Consider the following 18656-nt stretch of genomic DNA (forward strand, 5'->3'; position numbering starts at 1 on the left):
CCAAGAAGTCAATCTGAAATCTACAAAAGGAGAAATATGTTTAAAATGGGGGAATCTCCGGCCAGAAGGTGGTGTATTGCTCCCTTCCAGCCAGAAGGTGGCGTATTGGTGAAGGACCTGGGCTCACAGTTGCAGCTGAGAGACTGAGACCACAGTGCTCATTCAGTGAGTAAATTTTAGTGTTGCACATTCAGATGTGTGATCATACTTTTAATATTACATTTTAAACTGCAATATAGGAGAGTCTCTCAGGGAGCGGTGAGGTGACCATCTCATCGGTGTGTGAACTGTACATATATTAATAAAACCAATTACCAATTATAGTTCCACTTCTACCTTGTTAATCATAAGGAATCAAATACAAAAAAGCTTCATAGAAAAGAAACAGCATCATGCTTCAGAGAAGTGATTTTTTTTTTTTGTAAAATGAATTTTGCATCATTAGATTAATGCACTGACAAGTCAAAAAAGATTAAATCTGCCAGGCGTTTGAGAGATATGAAATTGTGGTTTAAACACTATGGATTGTCCCTGGACCTGAAATACTTATTTTTTCCCCAGAAATTTGTAATTGCATGATAACAAACATACCTCATATTTTTAACAATTTATCTGTACTTTAGCTGTAAAGCAATGCAAATAAAGCGCATTTGGAGTGAAACGTGATATGTCTCTCTGTAAATGACAGAAACACTGTATGTGTTCTCTGGTGCGGAAGTGATTTTAAAATTGGTCAGTACAAATTAGCAACTTCATGTTATTAATTAGCATCAATATTGGTAACCAGTGTTAGTTTTACTCAGAATGAGCCCCTGAAATTTCCATTCTGTGCAAGTGCTTAATTACACCACTGGAGTACTTGGACTAATACACATGATCCTCTCTGTGTTTATGCCGTTAGGTGTTTCTGCAAACATTGCCATAAACCAGACTGCTGTATGTTCAAATGCAATATAAAAACAGACAAAAATATCTGCCATGATAAATTCTTTGCGCAGTCAAGAAAAAATCAGGGCATGCAACCACTTCAGAAAGTCACATTGAGAAATCTGAACTTCTGCTCTAAAGTACAAACGCTCTAAAGTACAAATGCAGTATGGGTTAAACATGGCCCACACCTCTAGTAGAGCACCTTACATAAGGTAAATAAAAACACACCAGTACTACTGAGACACGGTCTTGCATTAGCAAAAGACAGAGGTCAAAGGTTACAGTAAGTTCTGAAGTCTCTCTCCCAGTTCTTGTCTTTCTCCTTTTTCTTCCTCTCGGCCCTGCGGCTCAGTGTGGTCCCTCGCTCAGTGCGCCCCCTGCCAGGGGCCTGCTGCACAGCCCGCGTGTCCCCAGCCTCGAAATGTGTCACCCTGGCCCGAGGGCTCGGGCCATACCCCAGGCCTGCCTGGTCCCTCTTCAGCACGGTGCGGATGGGCCGCTTGGGGCCTGTCCCCCCGGGCCCCAGTCCGGCCCCCGGCTCCCATCCCTCCCGGAGCATCATGCGAAAGCCGGCGTTGGTGGGAGGCAGACAGTAGTGGGGCGTGGGGGGTGGCCGGCGCAGGCTGAACTGGTGCAGGGTGGAGCTGCAATGCCGGTCCTCGCTCTCGCTGTACTGGGTACCACAGTCTGAGCACCAGCGGGGCTCTGGGGGCGGGGCACTGCAGACAGGCAAAGACACACCCACCCACACTCATTAACCAATGAGCTGCACTGCTTGGACACCAACTGAATTCATGCACCCACCCATCCATTAAACTAGGGATTCCCAAGTCGGAGTTATGTTATACAGTCTTATGTTAAAAACAATATTAACAAATTCCCCATGTTTTACGCCTGTGACTGACCTGTCTGTCCTCTGCCTGTCTTCCTGGGCCCGAAACGTGTCCAGCTCCCACACCACCTCTGTGTGCCCAGCCTGATCGGCCAGATCCCGGGCATCCCGGCCCTGGATGTCCACCACGCCCACCCAGGCCGCCCCCTTATGGAGGAGGTACCTCACTGCGTCTAGGCGCCCAGCATAGCTGGCGCACATGATGGCGGTCCAGTAATAGGCATCGCAGAAGTTGACATTGCAGCCCTTCTTTCCTAGCAGCTCCCTGAGCCCCGCCAGGTCCCCCTCCTGGGCGCATCTCAGCAGCCGGTGTCCATCCCTCTCGGAGGGAGCGGCGGCTTGCGGACGCCGTCTTCTCGCTCTCCTCGCGGGCGCGTTTCCCGTGCCGCTGCTTCCGGTCTCCCCATCCCCGCCTTCCTCTATCAGGCTCTGGTAAAAACGTTTAGCCTCTTCCCCGGTTAGTGCATGCCCCTTGTCCGCCGGCTCCTTCACAGTGTCGCCCGCGGGCCACGCGGCATACGGCTCCTGCGCCCGAGTGAAGGTGATCATGGCCGAACGGGTAAGAACACACTGTCCCACTTCATGCTACAAAATTAGCCGCACAAGCCATCTGAAGGGAAAGGAGAAAATGCTGTTAGAAACTAAATGTTAGCCCATCGTCAACTAAAAAAAACTCAATACCGTAACCATAGTTGCCAACAGACGCATAAAGCGTCACCAAAACTACATATCTATCTTATCGAGCAATTTTTTCAAACTAATACTTGTAGATAAAAAAAGATGTGTGTAGGGCAACACCTTCCAGTTCTTAAAATGACTTTAATGACTGACAACGCTAAACACCATGTTGAAGCACTTTAAGGCTTTAAAATTTATAAATAGCGGGGCACATGCCTAGACTAAGTAGCCTACTTATGAATCTCGGTTTCCAACTTCTTCTTTATCTGCACACCATCAAGCTGATTTCAAGTATAAGCAACATTTCTCCATTTTCAAAAACCGAAATTTAGAATGCGATTAATTACCTTCTTTATACTGAAGAGCACCGCCATGATCTGTTTACCACCTTCCTCATCCCTTTCATTTATGAGGGTATAAGAGTCCGACTGAGCGCATTACTGCCACCAACAGCATCGGAGGACAAAAGGCAGGCGACGGTGGAACCTCATCACTATAGGATGGAGGAGAGGAATGTATGGGTGGGATATCAACAGGGAAAAAGAGTGGATTAACATCCTTCACATGTTGTGCTCGATCGTTCCCCCTTTTGTAGTGAGAACAATGAGGGGATCTGGCGGAAGGCCACGATGCACACGATGAAAACGGGTTGTTACTTATAGGTTGTGAAACGCCTGTTAATATCGATTGAAAAGTTCAAAACAGCAGCGATAAAACGCTTGTTACATTCTAAGTGTGAATCAGATGCACGGTAACACTTATTTTCACGAGAAAAATAAATGTCAATCTTTTTAAAACGTCTAGGTCTCGTTCAAATCTAAGGCTAAAATAGCGTGTGTGTGTGTTTGTATATATATATATATATATATGTATATGTCCAGCTCAGTCATATATGTATGTATATGTATATATATGTATGTATATATGTATATGTATATATGTATATGTATATATGTATATGTATATGTGTATATGTATATGTGTATATGTATGTATATATATGTATATGTATGTATGTATATATGTGTATGTATATATGTATGTATGTATATATATGTATATGTATATATATATATGTACATATATATGGTTAAAATAGTGTAAATAGTGTTGCACCACGGAGCTCAGATGACACTTGCCTCCAAATAATTGTATTAAGAAGATGTGCTTCATGCTGGGGTCGGTGCAAATGTAATGAAGTCGGTGAGGGGATATATTTCTATATATGTACTTGATGATGGGAGCTGCAGAAATGCAAAATCAAAGGGGATGCATAACACCGCCCCTGATCAATTTAACTTTTAATCCTATCGGGATAGGTGTACATGTTATAACGTGATACTGTTTCACGTTTTAACGTGATATTTTCACGTTATCACGCGATACGATTTCTCGTTTTAACGTATTGTTTTCACGTTATAATGTAATATTTTCACAATATAACGTGATAGTGACAATATATTTTTTTTATGTCGTGGCAGTAATACGCTTCCATAATAGACTATTTGAAAAGTGTTTCTTCGCCAAACCTTCACCTTCCAGTCCGAAAATCTGTTACTTCCCAAGTGGTTCATTTATAATGGTCAGAATTTTATTGATCAATAAGCAAATGTAAAGAAATACAAAACATACATTTGCAGATTAAAAATGAAACAAACTGCTTATTCAGGTAAAGGAAACATAGCTTTTAACATTAGCATTTTGTTTTACATTCCAGTTCTTCATTGTGTCTCTTACATTCTTTGACAGCTGCACCCCATCAAATAGGACTGTGCTATCCCAGACTGCTCCTCAACGCTGTTTGGTCTTGCTGGTGGGGGCGACTGACTTCTGGATGCACTACCGCTAGTCTGGCAGCTTGGCCAGTAAGGGGATCTGGAGATTCTGCATCAACCACAAGTGCCATGTCCACCCCATCGCTGTGGGTGAGCGATGAGCTCTGTGATTTCACACTGTTGGAGGCTTAGGAAAATTATATCTGCATCGACCTCATATGAAGATGGTCTAAAGATGTTTGTCTAAATTGCATGTGATGACATGTTCGGTTTCCTCACACGACCCAAAAAGACATTGCTTGGCAAGCTGACGTTGCTATTTCTTCCAGAATATGTGCATATCAGTATAAAAGTCACACCAGCGTATGTAAAATCAGAATCAGTAACATTTTCATTTTTAACAAAAAGGCTTCACAAAAGTATAAGAGAAAAATTCAAACATTACGATGATTTTTTTTTTAGTTAACGTGACACGTTAAAATATTTCATAGCCGTTCGTTTAAAGGATCGTCTGATCAGCAAAATATATTAGAAAAGATAAATTTAAGGGTTTAACTTGGTTTTATAAATCATTTACAGGCACAGGCTTACAGTTTGAATGGGAAGATATACACATATCATATACACTGATTGACAAACTTCTAAGGCGAGTCATAAGACGATTTCACATAGACATATAAGCCTGTTTTTTCAAGAGGCACAGATACACATGCTTGCATATAAATTTCTCTGTAGTCCTGTGGCAGTCCCCTGTTGTGTGTCGGTGTGTGACTTTAGCGGCTGATCTGGGGTCAGCATGCTCACACCGCGCAGGCATTCTGGCCGGGGTTCACCGTCAGGTTGCTTATGTGTCACCACCTCTGGTGACTCCACCCACTTATGTATTCACTGGGAACAAGGGAACGACAGTTCAGTTCAGCGACAGTTGAAGCTGATTGGCCTTTATCAGACCCCGAGCCCCTGAACAAACCTTTCTCTTGTAGAGATTAGTGGAATGTGTTCTATTGGGATTTGAGAACTAGTGTTTCTTAATACCTCCTATTAATAATCAGTTATGCATTCATGATGGATTAATAAAGAGTTTTCATATACATTTACATATACTGTAGTATGTATATTTGTTTGTCAAATCATTTCCCCTCAAGGATAAGTAGTCGATGTAAAGCAGGGGTGGGCAGTCTCACCCGCAAAGGGCCGGTGTGTGTGCAGGTTTTTGGGATAACCTGTAGGTCAGCTGTTCAAATCCAGGTGTGAGGACTCTTCAGCCAATCAGTCCTCTAATTAGTAATCTAATTAGGGAGCTGCAGTGAAAACCAGCATACACAGCGGCCCTTTCAGCTGTAAAGATATGAAAAGGGAAGTACTGACCGCATTCCTCTGGAAGCTCCAAAGGCACGTAGTTACGGCGGCAGAGATGGACAAATGCAGCTGCCAGCCTGCAGGGGGCCCTGTCCTGGTTACAGCGGCTCCTGTCGCACACAGCCAGGAACTGCAGCGGATCCACCTGAGCAGAGAGTAAGAAGAGTTAACAAGGAACTGGAATACCCTTCGAAAACAGACAAGCTGCATGCAAATGGAGGCAGGGGCTGAACGCAAACTGGGCCACAGTGCCGCCCTAAGAAGAGCTTATAGTTAACCAACTACAATTGTGTTTAATGATTGAATTATGGGCCTGATTGGTTCTATAATATTGCGCAGAGAGAAACAGGTGCTGCTTAAAGGGGCAGTTCACCCCCAAACTGAAAGGGGCGGAAGATCGTCTTGTATCGTCTGCGCAGTGATACGATTGGTGTGAGGAGTCTGGTAGAAGGAAATAGTTCCTACATTGAACTGCTCACTAAAAAGTCTGCGGATTATCTTGAGTAACTGGGCCGTGATTTCTGGCAAGAGGCATTGCTGTTGAATTATTCAAATGTATTTTTCTGGTGCCTTAACCACCACAGAAAGAATGCCATTCACTCCCATCATATTCGAGTGAAGCCCCACATTTCTAAGCCCAAAATCCACAAAACTAGAAAACTTCCAGCAGAACAATCTAGATGGAGAAACCCCCCCCTGAACCATATCTTTTTCAGTTTTGGGATGAACTGTTTCTTTAAGGTGTGATGCAGTGGGACGTACCACCTTGAAGCAGGCATTTAGGGGGGAGTCAGAGGCTGAGAACAGTGAGGCACAGCCTGGGGGGCTGGGGGCCAGCTTAGCATTGGTGGTGTTGGAGCAGGACCCCACCTTCCCAGGGTCACTGCGACACTGAGGGCGCACCTGCAGGCAAACCGCACATACACACGTCATGTTACAGCCGGGGGGAGTTTGTTGTTTCTCAGAAAGTCACTTAAGGGCCCCCTGCAGTATCTCCTAAATATGGAACGTGGTTATTTAATATTTACTGTGGTGGCCAACAGGGGGCGCCATGCAAATGTGTGGTTTCAAGTCAAGAGTCAAGATTTATTTGTCACATACATACAACATGCAGTGGAATGTATCTCTGTGTCACCCTTATGTGGCTGTGTAAAAATAGAAAGAAATAAAAATAGAAAAAGGTAAGAAGTAAAGTCGGAGTAAAAAAGAGAAATTACAATATATAAATACTAAGTAAGGAACCAAGTATATAATCTAAAATATACAGTGCAGATATTCGCAATATTTTAGTCATGATAAACACCACCGCTGGTCACACCTGTTCCGTACCCTACCTGCCAGCTCTGGATGAACTGCTCCTCACTGTCTGCTTGAGATCCATCAGGAAGCGTGAGGTCATTTCCTGCTTCGTTGTCATTGGTCCCCAGGAGACCCACAGAAGCCCCTGTATGAACATAAACATGTAGCACCCAGCAATTCCAGAAGCAACAGACCTGCTCTGGAAACACACAATATTAGCATTTCTTTCGCATAGCTGCGATGTGGCAAACCACTTTGGTGTTCCCATAAACGGTATGGCAGAGTAACAGAGAGCCAGAGATCAGAATTCCAGTTCCACGGCTGACGTAAGTTTTACCATGGTGCCAGCTGTCGAGAGTCAAACTGCAAACACCATGTGACTGGTCACATGACACCACTGCTCCATCCTGATTGGATACTTCAACAAGGTTGGAGTCTCTTCTGACTGTCACGCCATTGTCTGTGATCGATTTGTCTGTCACGCGGCAGTTGGTATGCACCTATGAAGGATAAATTAATCTCTCTCTTCTGATGTACAGTAATATACCTAAATCCATTAGGGTTACAAAATATCAGAAGTAGCTATTTATTGTACCAGGGATCATTCATTTAAAATTTGGAAAGAAAGGCACATTCATTGATTGGCCTGTGAGAGTTACCTGTCCACCGGACGGAATGCTGACAGTGACATTGCTCATTTCCACTAGAAGACTGCGCTGTGTCACTCCATTTGGGCTCAGCAACACAGTGAAGGAGCCACCAGCCGCATCACGGGCAACCAGCAGCGCGCAGCGAGGGGGCAGCTCGTACAGACGGCCGTCGAAGGACACCACAAACTGATCTGAGACCAGCAGAGCCTGGTCTGGGGAGCGGCAGAGAGAGGTTTACGGGGGCGAGGTGGAGAGAAGAGAAAAGCCTCGAATCACAGGAGTCAGATTTCTGCGCGAATCTCTAGGGTAGTAGAGATTAGTAAGATGATGGCCGCCAGGAAGATTTCACAATGTGCCCAATGCATGTCTACGTCTAGGAATGGGTAAAATGGGAAGGAAATGACAAGTTCTGCCAGGTACCCAGTATAAGGCCACTTTATTATTCCTACGAATAGTAAGTACTACTCACACATAGCAACACAAGTCAGCTGGCATCTTAGAATTTTAACGTTTCTGGCCAAAGGTACAAAAGAAGACCATCTAGAGACTTGAGTCTGAAACCATTGTATTGTCCTTAGCTGCCATGCCACCTGCTGGCCCAATTGCGCAATGAAGGGTGACTCACGGCCGAAGGGGCTCTCCATCATCTTCCTCTTGAGCCGATACAGTTCGGCGGCAGGCTGGAGGGAGGTCAGGGCCACCACAGGTCTCAGAAGCCACTCCTCCAGAAGGAACTCTACCAGTCCGGCCTCCCCAACGTCGGACCAGGTCACCCTGGGCAGCGGCACCTGGAGAGTCACCTCACAGTGGCTGGAGCAGCCGACACACACACACGCACACACACACACACACATGCACACACACGCACACACACATGCACACACGCACGCACACACGCATGCACACACACGCACACGCACGCACGCACACACACACACACACACACACACGCATATGTTAGTCAGCTCAGATTAGTGGTGTTATTCAGGTTTGTCCCCTGCATAATTATATAATTAACCACACATGCCCATTGTCAGAAAAAAGCAATTTGTACTTTTGCTTGTCAACCTTCAAGGGTCTGCCAATTGTTCCCTATAGCTGTAGGTAACTGTAGCTTTTAAGGTATAGAAATGGACTCCCAAGGTACAAACAACATTAATGTACCCCCAAGAGTCCACCTCCCCCCCGTTTGACCACCTGCTTCAAGTAGTCTTGTTGGAAGGACTATCTTGTTCGACAGTCAACCGACGTGGATAACAGATCCAGTAGAGAGATCCAGTAGAGAGATCCAGTAGAGTACCTGTGTGAGAGCCTGTAAAGTGAGGCCAGCCGTCTTCTGACCCCAGCCAATGCAACTGCCAGCCTGGATTCTACCCACAAAGCTGTCTGCTGGCTTGCCTGAAGGGCACACGTATAAACACAGAGAAGGATCAGAGAGAGCTCATTGTCCCTCCATTATCATCCAGGGACCGTGCACCTACGTTCTTCTTCACGACACCATCTTACCATGTCCAGCATGGAGGTGATGGTGCCCAGCACGGCCTTCGTCGCCCTCTGGTGGTGCTCCTCCAGAACTGCAGGCAGAATCTCTACCAGTCTCCGTGCCCAGAGGGCCGCTCCATCTCTCCAGGCCGTGTCGAATCGACGGCCCGTCACATCCTGGTAGGCCCCAGCCAAGGTGGCCAGTGGCCCTGTGACAAGACAAACACCAAGGAGGAAAGCAGCTTCCTGTTTTAGGTACTCAACTTCCTGCTAAGCACAAAATGCTCTTTCAATGTTCAGCTTATGTTGAGGCACGCTTGTCATTAAGAGCTTTTCATTTTTGTGTGCAAAGAGAAGCAACACAAATTATTCAACAGTATGATAAACAGAAAAGTGTGATTTCCAGATGAAAGACAAACAACACAGGGTCAGAAAGGAAAAAGGTACACATACATTGACCACCCATTTTCTGTAGCTGCTTATCCTACTCTGGGTCGCGGGGGGTCCGGAGCCTATCCCGGAGACTAAGGGTGCAAGGCAAGGAACAATCCAGGATGGGGTGCCAACACATCGCAGGGCACGCTCACACACCATCCACTCACACACACCATTCACTCACTGGAGTGAGGGCCGTTTAGCACAGTGATCAGCACTGCTGCCTCACAGCCCAGGGACCTGGGTTCAAATCCCCCATAGCTCCCTGTGTGTGGAGCCTGCACAGTCAGGTAGTCTGCACACTGCATGTGGACTCCCAGACACCCTCGCCACACACAGGGCCCCCCCTCAGTAGCCTAAGAAAACAGTACCAACCAACCCTTAATGAGAACTTACAGTGAAGCACCAGAATCTTCACAGACCAACAACCCAACTGGGCTCCCATCCAACCACTGGCCAGACACAGTCCTGCTTAGCTTCACACAGACTACCCAGTCCAAACTGCATGCACCACAGTTGCTCACAGTTTAAAAGACTGATCACTAAGAATATGAGCTGGAGCCTAAAGAAAGCAAATACATCAGTTACCTACAGGGGACAATAGGAGGGGGGTGGCCGGATAGCACAGTGATCAGCACTGCTGCCTCACAACCCAGGGACCCGGGTTCAAATCCCTCATAGCTCCCTGTGCGTGGAGCCTGCACAGTCAGGTAGTCTGCACACTGCATGTGGACTCCCAGACACCCTCACTGCACACAGGGCCCCCCCCAGTAGCCTAAGAAAACAGATGCCCACTACTTTTTCCAAAAGATACCAACCAACCCTTAATGAGACCTTACAGTGAAGCACCAGAATCTTCACAGACCAACAACCCAACTGGGCTCCCATCCAACCACTGGCAAGGCACAGTCCTGCTTAGCTTCACACAGACTACCCAGTCCAAACTGCATGCACCACAGTTGCTCACAGTTTAAAAGACTGATCACTAAGAATATGAGCTGGAGCCTAAAGAAAGCAAATACATCAGTTACCTACAGGGGACAATAGGAGGGGGGTGGCCGGATAGCACAGTGATCAGCACTGCTGCCTCACAACCCAGGGACCCGGGTTCAAATCCCTCATAGCTCCCTGTGCGTGGAGCCTGCACAGTCAGGTAGTCTGCACACTGCATGTGGACTCCCAGACACCCTCGCCACACACAGGGCCCCCCCCCCCAGTAGCCTAAGAAAACAGATGCCCACTACTTTTTCCAAAAGATACCAACCAACCCTTAATGAGACCTTACAGTGAAGCACCAGAATCTTCACAGACCAACAACCCAACTGGGCTCCCATCCAACCACTGGCAAGGCACAGTCCTGCTTAGCTTCACACAGACTACCCAGTGCAAACTGCAGGTACCACAGTTGCTCACAGCTTGAAAGACTGATCACTGAGAATATGAGCTGGAGCCTAAAGAAAGCAAATACATCAGTTACCTACAGGGGACAATAGGAGGGGGGTGGCCAGATAGCACAGTGATCAGCACTGCTGCCTCACAACCCAGGGACCCGGGTTCAAATCCCTCATAGCTCCCTGTGCGTGGAGCCTGCACAGTCAGGTACTCTGCACACTGCACACTGCATGTGGACTCCCAGACACCCTCGCCGCACACAGGGCCCCCCCCCAGTAGCCTAAGAAAACAGATGCCCACTACTTTTTCCAAAAGATACCAACCAACCCTTAATGAGACCTTACAGTGAAGCACCAGAATCTTCACAGACCAACAACCCAACTGGGCTCCCATCCAACCACTGGCCAGGCACAGTCCTGCTTAGCTTCACACAGACTACCCAGTGCAAACTGCAGGTACCACAGTTGCTCACAGCTTAAAAGACTGATCACTGAGAATATGAGCTGGAGCCTAAAGAAAGCAAATACATCAGTTACCTACAGGGGACAATAGGAGGGGGGTGGCCGGATAGCACAGTGATCAGCACTGCTGCCTCACAACCCAGGGACCCGGGTTCAAATCCCTCATAGCTCCCTGTGCGTGGAGCCTGCACAGTCAGGTAGTCTGCACACTGCATGTGGACTCCCAGACTCCCTCGCCACACACAGGGCCCCCCCCCCCAGTAGCCTAAGAAAACAGATGCCCACTACTTTTTCCAAAAGATACCAACCAACCCTTAATGAGACCTTACAGTGAAGCACCAGAATCTTCACAGACCAACAACCCAACTGGGCTCCCATCCAACCACTGGCAAGGCACAGTCCTGCTTAGCTTCACACAGACTACCCAGTGCAAACTGCAGGTACCACAGTTGCTCACAGCTTGAATGACTGATCACTGAGAGTATGAGCTGGAGCCTAAAGAAAGCAAATACATCAGTTACCTACAGGGGACAATAGGAGGGGGGTGGCCAGATAGCACAGTGATCAGCACTGCTGCCTCACGACCCGGGTTCAAATCCCTCATAGCTCCCTGTGCGTGGAGCCTGCACAGTCAGGTACTCTGCACACTGCATGTGGACTCCCAGACACCCTCGCCGCACACAGGCCCCCCCCCCAGTAGCCTAAGAAAACAGATGCCCACTACTTTTTCCAAAAGATACCAACCAACCCTTAATGAGACCTTACAGTGAAGCACCAGAATCTTCACAGACCAACAACCCAACCAGGCTCCCATCCAACCACTAGCCAGACACAATCATGCTTAGCTTCACACAGACTACCCAGTGCAAACTGCAGGTACCACAGTTGCTCACAGCTTGAATGACTGATCACTGAGAGTATGAGCTGGAGCCTAAAGAAAGCAAATACATCAGTTACCTACAGGGGACAATAGGAGGGGGGTGGCCGGATAGCACAGTGATCAGCACTGCTGCCTCACAACCCAGGGACCCGGGTTCAAATCCCTCATAGCTCCCTGTGCATGGAGCCTGCACAGTTAGGTAGTCTGCACACTGCATGTGGACTCCCAGACACCCTCGCCACACACAGGGCCCCCCCCCCAGTAGCCTAAGAAAACAGATGCCCACTACTTTTTCCAAAAGATACCAACCAACCCTTAATGAGACCTTACAGTGAAGCACCAGAATCTTCACAGACCAACAACCCAACTGGGCTCCCATCCAACCACTGGCCAGGCACAGTCCTGCTTAGCTTCACACAGACTACCCAGTGCAAACTGCAGGTACCACAGTTGCTCACAGCTTAAAAGACTGATCACTGAGAATATGAGCTGGAGCCTAAAGAAAGCAAATACATCAGTTACCTACAGGGGACAATAGAAGGGGGGTGGCTGGATAGCACAGTGATCAGCACTGCTGCCTCACAACCCAGGGACCCAGGTTCAAATCCCTCATAGCTCCCTGTGCGTGGAGCCTGCACAGTCAGGTACTCTGCACACTGCATGTGGACTCCCAGACACCCTCGCCGCACACAGGGCCCCCCCCAGTAGCCTAAGAAAACAGATGCCCACTACTTTTTCCAAAAGATACCAACCAACCCTTAATGAGACCTTACAGTGAAGCACCAGAATCTTCACAGACCAACAACCCAACTGGGCTCCCATCCAACCACTGGCAAGGCACAGTCCTGCTTAGCTTCACACAGACTACCCAGTCCAAACTGCATGCACCACAGTTGCTCACAGTTTAAAAGACTGATCACTAAGAATATGAGCTGGAGCCTAAAGAAAGCAAATACATCAGTTACCTACAGGGGACAATAGGAGGGGGGTGGCCAGATAGCACAGTGATCAGCACTGCTGCCTCACAACCCAGGGACCCGGGTTCAAATCCCTCATAGCTCCCTGTGCGTGGAGCCTGCACAGTCAGGTACTCTGCACACTGCATGTGGACTCCCAGACACCCTCGCCACACACAGGGCCCCCCCCCAGTAGCCTAAGAAAACAGATGCCCACTACTTTTTCCAAAAGATACCAACCAACCCTTAATGAGACCTTACAGTGAAGCACCAGAATCTTCACAGACCAACAACCCAACTGGGCTCCCATCCAACCACTGGCCAGGCACAGTCCTGCTTAGCTTCACACAGACTACCCAGTGCAAACTACAGGTACCACAGTTGCTCACAGCTTGAAAGACTGATCACTGAGAATATGAGCTGGAGCCTAAAGAAAGCAAATACATCAGTTACCTACAGGGGACAATAGGAGGGGGGTGGCCAGATAGCACAGTGATCAGCACTGCTGCCTCACAACCCAGGGACCCGGGTTCAAATCCCTCATAGCTCCCTGTGCGTGGAGCCTGCACAGTCAGGTACTCTGCACACTGCATGTGGACTCCCAGACACCCTCGCCGCACACAGGGCCCCCCCCCAGTAGCCTAAGAAAACAGATGCCCACTACTTTTTCCAAAAGATACCAACCAACCCTTAATGAGACCTTACAGTGAAGCACCAGAATCTTCACAGACCAACAACCCAACTGGGCTCCCATCCAACCACTGGCCAGGCACAGTCCTGCTTAGCTTCACACAGACTACCCAGTGCTAACTGCAGGTACCACAGTTGCTCACAGCTTGAATGACTGATCACTGAGAGTATGAGCTGGAGCCTAAAGAAAGCAAATACATCAGTTACCTACAGGGGACAATAGGAGGGGGGTGGCCAGATAGCACAGTGATCAGCACTGCTGCCTCACAACCCAGGGACCCGGGTTCAAATCCCTCATAGCTCCCTGTGCGTGGAGCCTGCACAGTCAGGTAGTCTGCACACTGCATGTGGACTCCCAGACACCCTCACCGCACACAGGGCCCCCCCCCAGTAGCCTAAGAAAACAGATGCCCACTACTTTTTCCAAAAGATACCAACCAACCCTTAATGAGACCTTACAGTGAAGCACCAGAATCTTCACAGACCAACAACCCAACTGGGCTCCCATCCAACCACTGGCCAGGCACAGTCCTGCTTAGCTTCACACAGACTACCCAGTGCAAACTGCAGGTACCACAGTTGCTCACAGCTTAAAAGACTGATCACTGAGAATATGAGCTGGAGCCTAAAGAAAGCAAATACATCAGTTACCTACAGGGGACAATAGGAGGGGGGTGGCCGGATAGCACAGTGATCAGCACTGCTGCCTCACAACCCAGGGACCCGGGTTCAAATCCCTCATAGCTCCCTGTGCGTGGAGCCTGCACAGTCAGGTACTCTGCACACTGCATGTGGACTCCCAGACACCCTCGCCGCACACAGGGCCCCCCCCAGTAGCCTAAGAAAACAGACGCCCACTACTTTTTCCAAAAGATACCAACCAACCCTTAATGAGACCTTACAGTGAAGCACCAGAATCTTCACAGACCAACAACCCAACTGGGCTCCCATCCAACCACTGGCAAGGCACAGTCCTGCTTAGCTTCACACAGACTACCCAGTGCAAACTGCAGGTACCACAGTTGCTCACAGCTTGAAAGACTGATCACTGAGAATATGAGCTGGAGCCTAAAGAAAGCAAATACATCAGTTACCTACAGGGGACAATAGGAGGGGGGTGGCCAGATAGCACAGTGATCAGCACTGCTGCCTCACAACCCAGGGACCCGGGTTCAAATCCCTCATAGCTCCCTGTGCGTGGAGCCTGCACAGTCAGGTACTCTGCACACTGCATGTGGACTCCCAGACACCCTCGCCGCACACAGGGCCCCCCCCCAGTAGCCTAAGAAAACAGATGCCCACTACTTTTTCCAAAAGATACCAACCAAACCTTAATGAGACCTTACAGTGAAGCACCAGAATCTTCACAGACCAACAACCCAACTGGGCTCCCATCCAACCACTGGCCAGGCACAGTCCTGCTTAGCTTCACACAGACTACCCAGTGCAAACTGCAGGTACCACAGTTGCTCACAGCTTAAAAGACTGATCACTGAGAATATGAGCTGGAGCCTAAAGAAAGCAAATACATCAGTTACCTACAGGGGACAATAGGAGGGGGGTGGCCGGATAGCACAGTGATCAGCACTGCTGCCTCACAACCCAGGGACCCGGGTTCAAATCCCTCATAGCTCCCTGTGCGTGGAGCCTGCACAGTCAGGTACTCTGCACACTGCATGTGGACTCCCAGACACCCTCGCCGCACACAGGGCCCCCCCCAGTAGCCTAAGAAAACAGACGCCCACTACTTTTTCCAAAAGATACCAACCAACCCTTAATGAGACCTTACAGTGAAGCACCAGAATCTTCACAGACCAACAACCCAACTGGGCTCCCATCCAACCACTGGCAAGGCACAGTCCTGCTTAGCTTCACACAGACTACCCAGTGCAAACTGCAGGTACCACAGTTGCTCACAGCTTGAAAGACTGATCACTGAGAATATGAGCTGGAGCCTAAAGAAAGCAAATACATCAGTTACCTACAGGGGACAATAGGAGGGGGGTGGCCAGATAGCACAGTGATCAGCACTGCTGCCTCACAACCCAGGGACCCGGGTTCAAATCCCTCATAGCTCCCTGTGCGTGGAGCCTGCACAGTCAGGTACTCTGCACACTGCATGTGGACTCCCAGACACCCTCGCCGCACACAGGGCCCCCCCCCAGTAGCCTAAGAAAACAGATGCCCACTACTTTTTCCAAAAGATACCAACCAAACCTTAATGAGACCTTACAGTGAAGCACCAGAATCTTCACAGACCAACAACCCAACTGGGCTCCCATCCAACCACTGGCCAGGCACAGTCCTGCTTAGCTTCACACAGACTACCCAGTGCAAACTGCAGGTACCACAGTTGCTCACAGCTTAAAAGACTGATCACTGAGAATATGAGCTGGAGCCTAAAGAAAGCAAATACATCAGTTACCTACAGGGGACAATAGGAGGGGGGTGGCCGGATAGCACAGTGATCAGCACTGCTGCCTCACAACCCAGGGACCCGGGTTCAAATCCCTCATAGCTCCCTGTGCGTGGAGCCTGCACAGTCAGGTACTCTGCACACTGCATGTGGACTCCCAGACACCCTCGCCGCACACAGGGCCCCCCCCCCAGTAGCCTAAGAAAACAGATGCCCACTACTTTTTCCAAAAGATACCAACCAACCCTTAATGAGACCTTACAGTGAAGCACCAGAATCTTCACAGACCAACAACCCAACTGGGCTCCCATCCAACCACTGGCAAGGCACAGTCCTGCTTAGCTTCACACAGACTACCCAGTCCAAACTGCATGCACCACAGTTGCTCACAGTTTAAAAGACTGATCACTAAGAATATGAGCTGGAGCCTAAAGAAAGCAAATACATCAGTTACCTACAGGGGACAATAGGAGGGGGGTGGCCGGATAGCACAGTGATCAGCACTGCTGCCTCACAACCCAGGGACCCGGGTTCAAATCCCTCATAGCTCCCTGTGCGTGGAGCCTGCACAGTCAGGTAGTCTGCACACTGCATGTGGACTCCCAGACACCCTCACCGCACACAGGGCCCCCCCCCCCAGTAGCCTAAGAAAACAGATGCCCACTACTTTTTCCAAAAGATACCAACCAACCCTTAATGAGACCTTACAGTGAAGCACCAGAATCTTCACAGACCAACAACCCAACCAGGCTCCCATCCAACCACTAGCCAGACACAATCATGCTTAGCTTCACACAGACTACCCAGTGCAAACTGCAGGTACCACAGTTGCTCACAGCTTGAAAGACTGATCACTGAGAATATGAGCTGGAGCCTAAAGAAAGCAAATACATCAGTTACCTACAGGGGACAATAGGAGGGGGGTGGCCAGATAGCACAGTGATCAGCACTGCTGCCTCACAACCCAGGGACCCGGGTTCAAATCCCTCATAGCTCCCTGTGCGTGGAGCCTGCACAGTCAGGTACTCTGCACACTGCATGTGGACTCCCAGACACCCTCGCCACACACAGGGCCCCCCCAGTAGCCTAAGAAAACAGATGCCCACTACTTTTTCCAAAAGATACCAACCAACCCTTAATGAGACCTTACAGTGAAGCACCAGAATCTTCACAGACCAACAACCCAACTGGGCTCCCATCCAACCACTGGCAAGGCACAGTCCTGCTTAGCTTCACACAGACTACCCAGTCCAAACTGCATGCACCACAGTTGCTCACAGTTTAAAAGACTGATCACTAAGAATATGAGCTGGAGCCTAAAGAAAGCAAATACATCAGTTACCTACAGGGGACAATAGGAGGGGGGTGGCCGGATAGCACAGTGATCAGCACTGCTGCCTCACAACCCAGGGACCCGGGTTCAAATCCCTCATAGCTCCCTGTGCGTGGAGCCTGCACAGTCAGGTAGTCTGCACACTGCATGTGGACTCCCAGACACCCTCACCGCACACAGGGCCCCCCCCCCCAGTAGCCTAAGAAAACAGATGCCCACTACTTTTTCCAAAAGATACCAACCAACCCTTAATGAGACCTTACAGTGAAGCACCAGAATCTTCACAGACCAACAACCCAACCAGGCTCCCATCCAACCACTAGCCAGACACAATCATGCTTAGCTTCACACAGACTACCCAGTGCAAACTGCAGGTACCACAGTTGCTCACAGCTTGAAAGACTGATCACTGAGAATATGAGCTGGAGCCTAAAGAAAGCAAATACATCAGGGGACAATAGGAGGGGGGTGGCCAGATAGCACAGTGATCAGCACTGCTGCCTCACAACCCAGGGACCCGGGTTCAAATCCCTCATAGCTCCCTGTGCGTGGAGCCTGCACAGTCAGGTAGTCTGCACACTGCATGTGGACTCCCAGACACCCTCACCGCACACAGGGCCCCCCCCCCCAGTAGCCTAAGAAAACAGATGCCCACTACTTTTTCCAAAAGATACCAACCAACCCTTAATGAGACCTTACAGTGAAGCACCAGAATCTTCACAGACCAACAACCCAACCAGGCTCCCATCCAACCACTAGCCAGACACAATCATGCTTAGCTTCACACAGACTACCCAGTGCAAACTGCAGGTACCACAGTTGCTCACAGCTTGAAAGACTGATCACTGAGAATATGAGCTGGAGCCTAAAGAAAGCAAATACATCAGTTACCTACAGGGGACAATAGGAGGGGGGTGGCCAGATAGCACAGTGATCAGCACTGCTGCCTCACAACCCAGGGACCCGGGTTCAAATCCCTCATAGCTCCCTGTGCGTGGAGCCTGCACAGTCAGGTAGTCTGCACACTG

At 49.0% G+C, this 18656-nt stretch overlaps 2 protein-coding genes across 2 annotated transcripts in view; both read right to left on the reverse strand.

The window, feature by feature from the left end:
- Positions 1 to 597: 597 nt before the first annotated feature.
- gpank1 (G patch domain and ankyrin repeats 1) lies at positions 598 to 2987 on the reverse strand. The gene is made up of 3 exons (XM_023840874.2): positions 2848 to 2987; positions 1836 to 2432; positions 598 to 1649 (listed from the first exon to the last, which is right to left on the reverse strand). Exons 2-3 carry the CDS (start codon positions 2369 to 2371, stop codon positions 1202 to 1204), a joined length of 984 nt encoding a protein of 327 aa, XP_023696642.1. The 5' UTR covers positions 2372 to 2432; positions 2848 to 2987; the 3' UTR covers positions 598 to 1201.
- A 1082-nt stretch (positions 2988 to 4069) lies between these two features.
- The window catches only part of LOC111858789 (uncharacterized), a 58996-nt gene continuing 44409 nt past the window's right edge, over positions 4070 to 18656 (reverse strand). The window contains exons 66-74 of the mRNA XM_023840877.2: positions 9090 to 9274; positions 8884 to 8981; positions 8209 to 8393; positions 7593 to 7795; positions 7271 to 7433; positions 6969 to 7078; positions 6397 to 6537; positions 5644 to 5779; positions 4070 to 5163 (exon numbers count right to left, since the gene is read on the reverse strand). Coding sequence (XP_023696645.2) covers positions 5153 to 5163; positions 5644 to 5779; positions 6397 to 6537; positions 6969 to 7078; positions 7271 to 7433; positions 7593 to 7795; positions 8209 to 8393; positions 8884 to 8981; positions 9090 to 9274 — 1232 coding nt within the window. The 3' untranslated portion in view covers positions 4070 to 5152. The remainder of the gene's footprint in view (positions 5164 to 5643; positions 5780 to 6396; positions 6538 to 6968; positions 7079 to 7270; positions 7434 to 7592; positions 7796 to 8208; positions 8394 to 8883; positions 8982 to 9089; positions 9275 to 18656) is intronic.

This window comes from Paramormyrops kingsleyae, chromosome 21 (assembly GCF_048594095.1).
Source record: "Paramormyrops kingsleyae isolate MSU_618 chromosome 21, PKINGS_0.4, whole genome shotgun sequence".
NCBI lineage: Eukaryota > Metazoa > Chordata > Actinopteri > Osteoglossiformes > Mormyridae > Paramormyrops > Paramormyrops kingsleyae.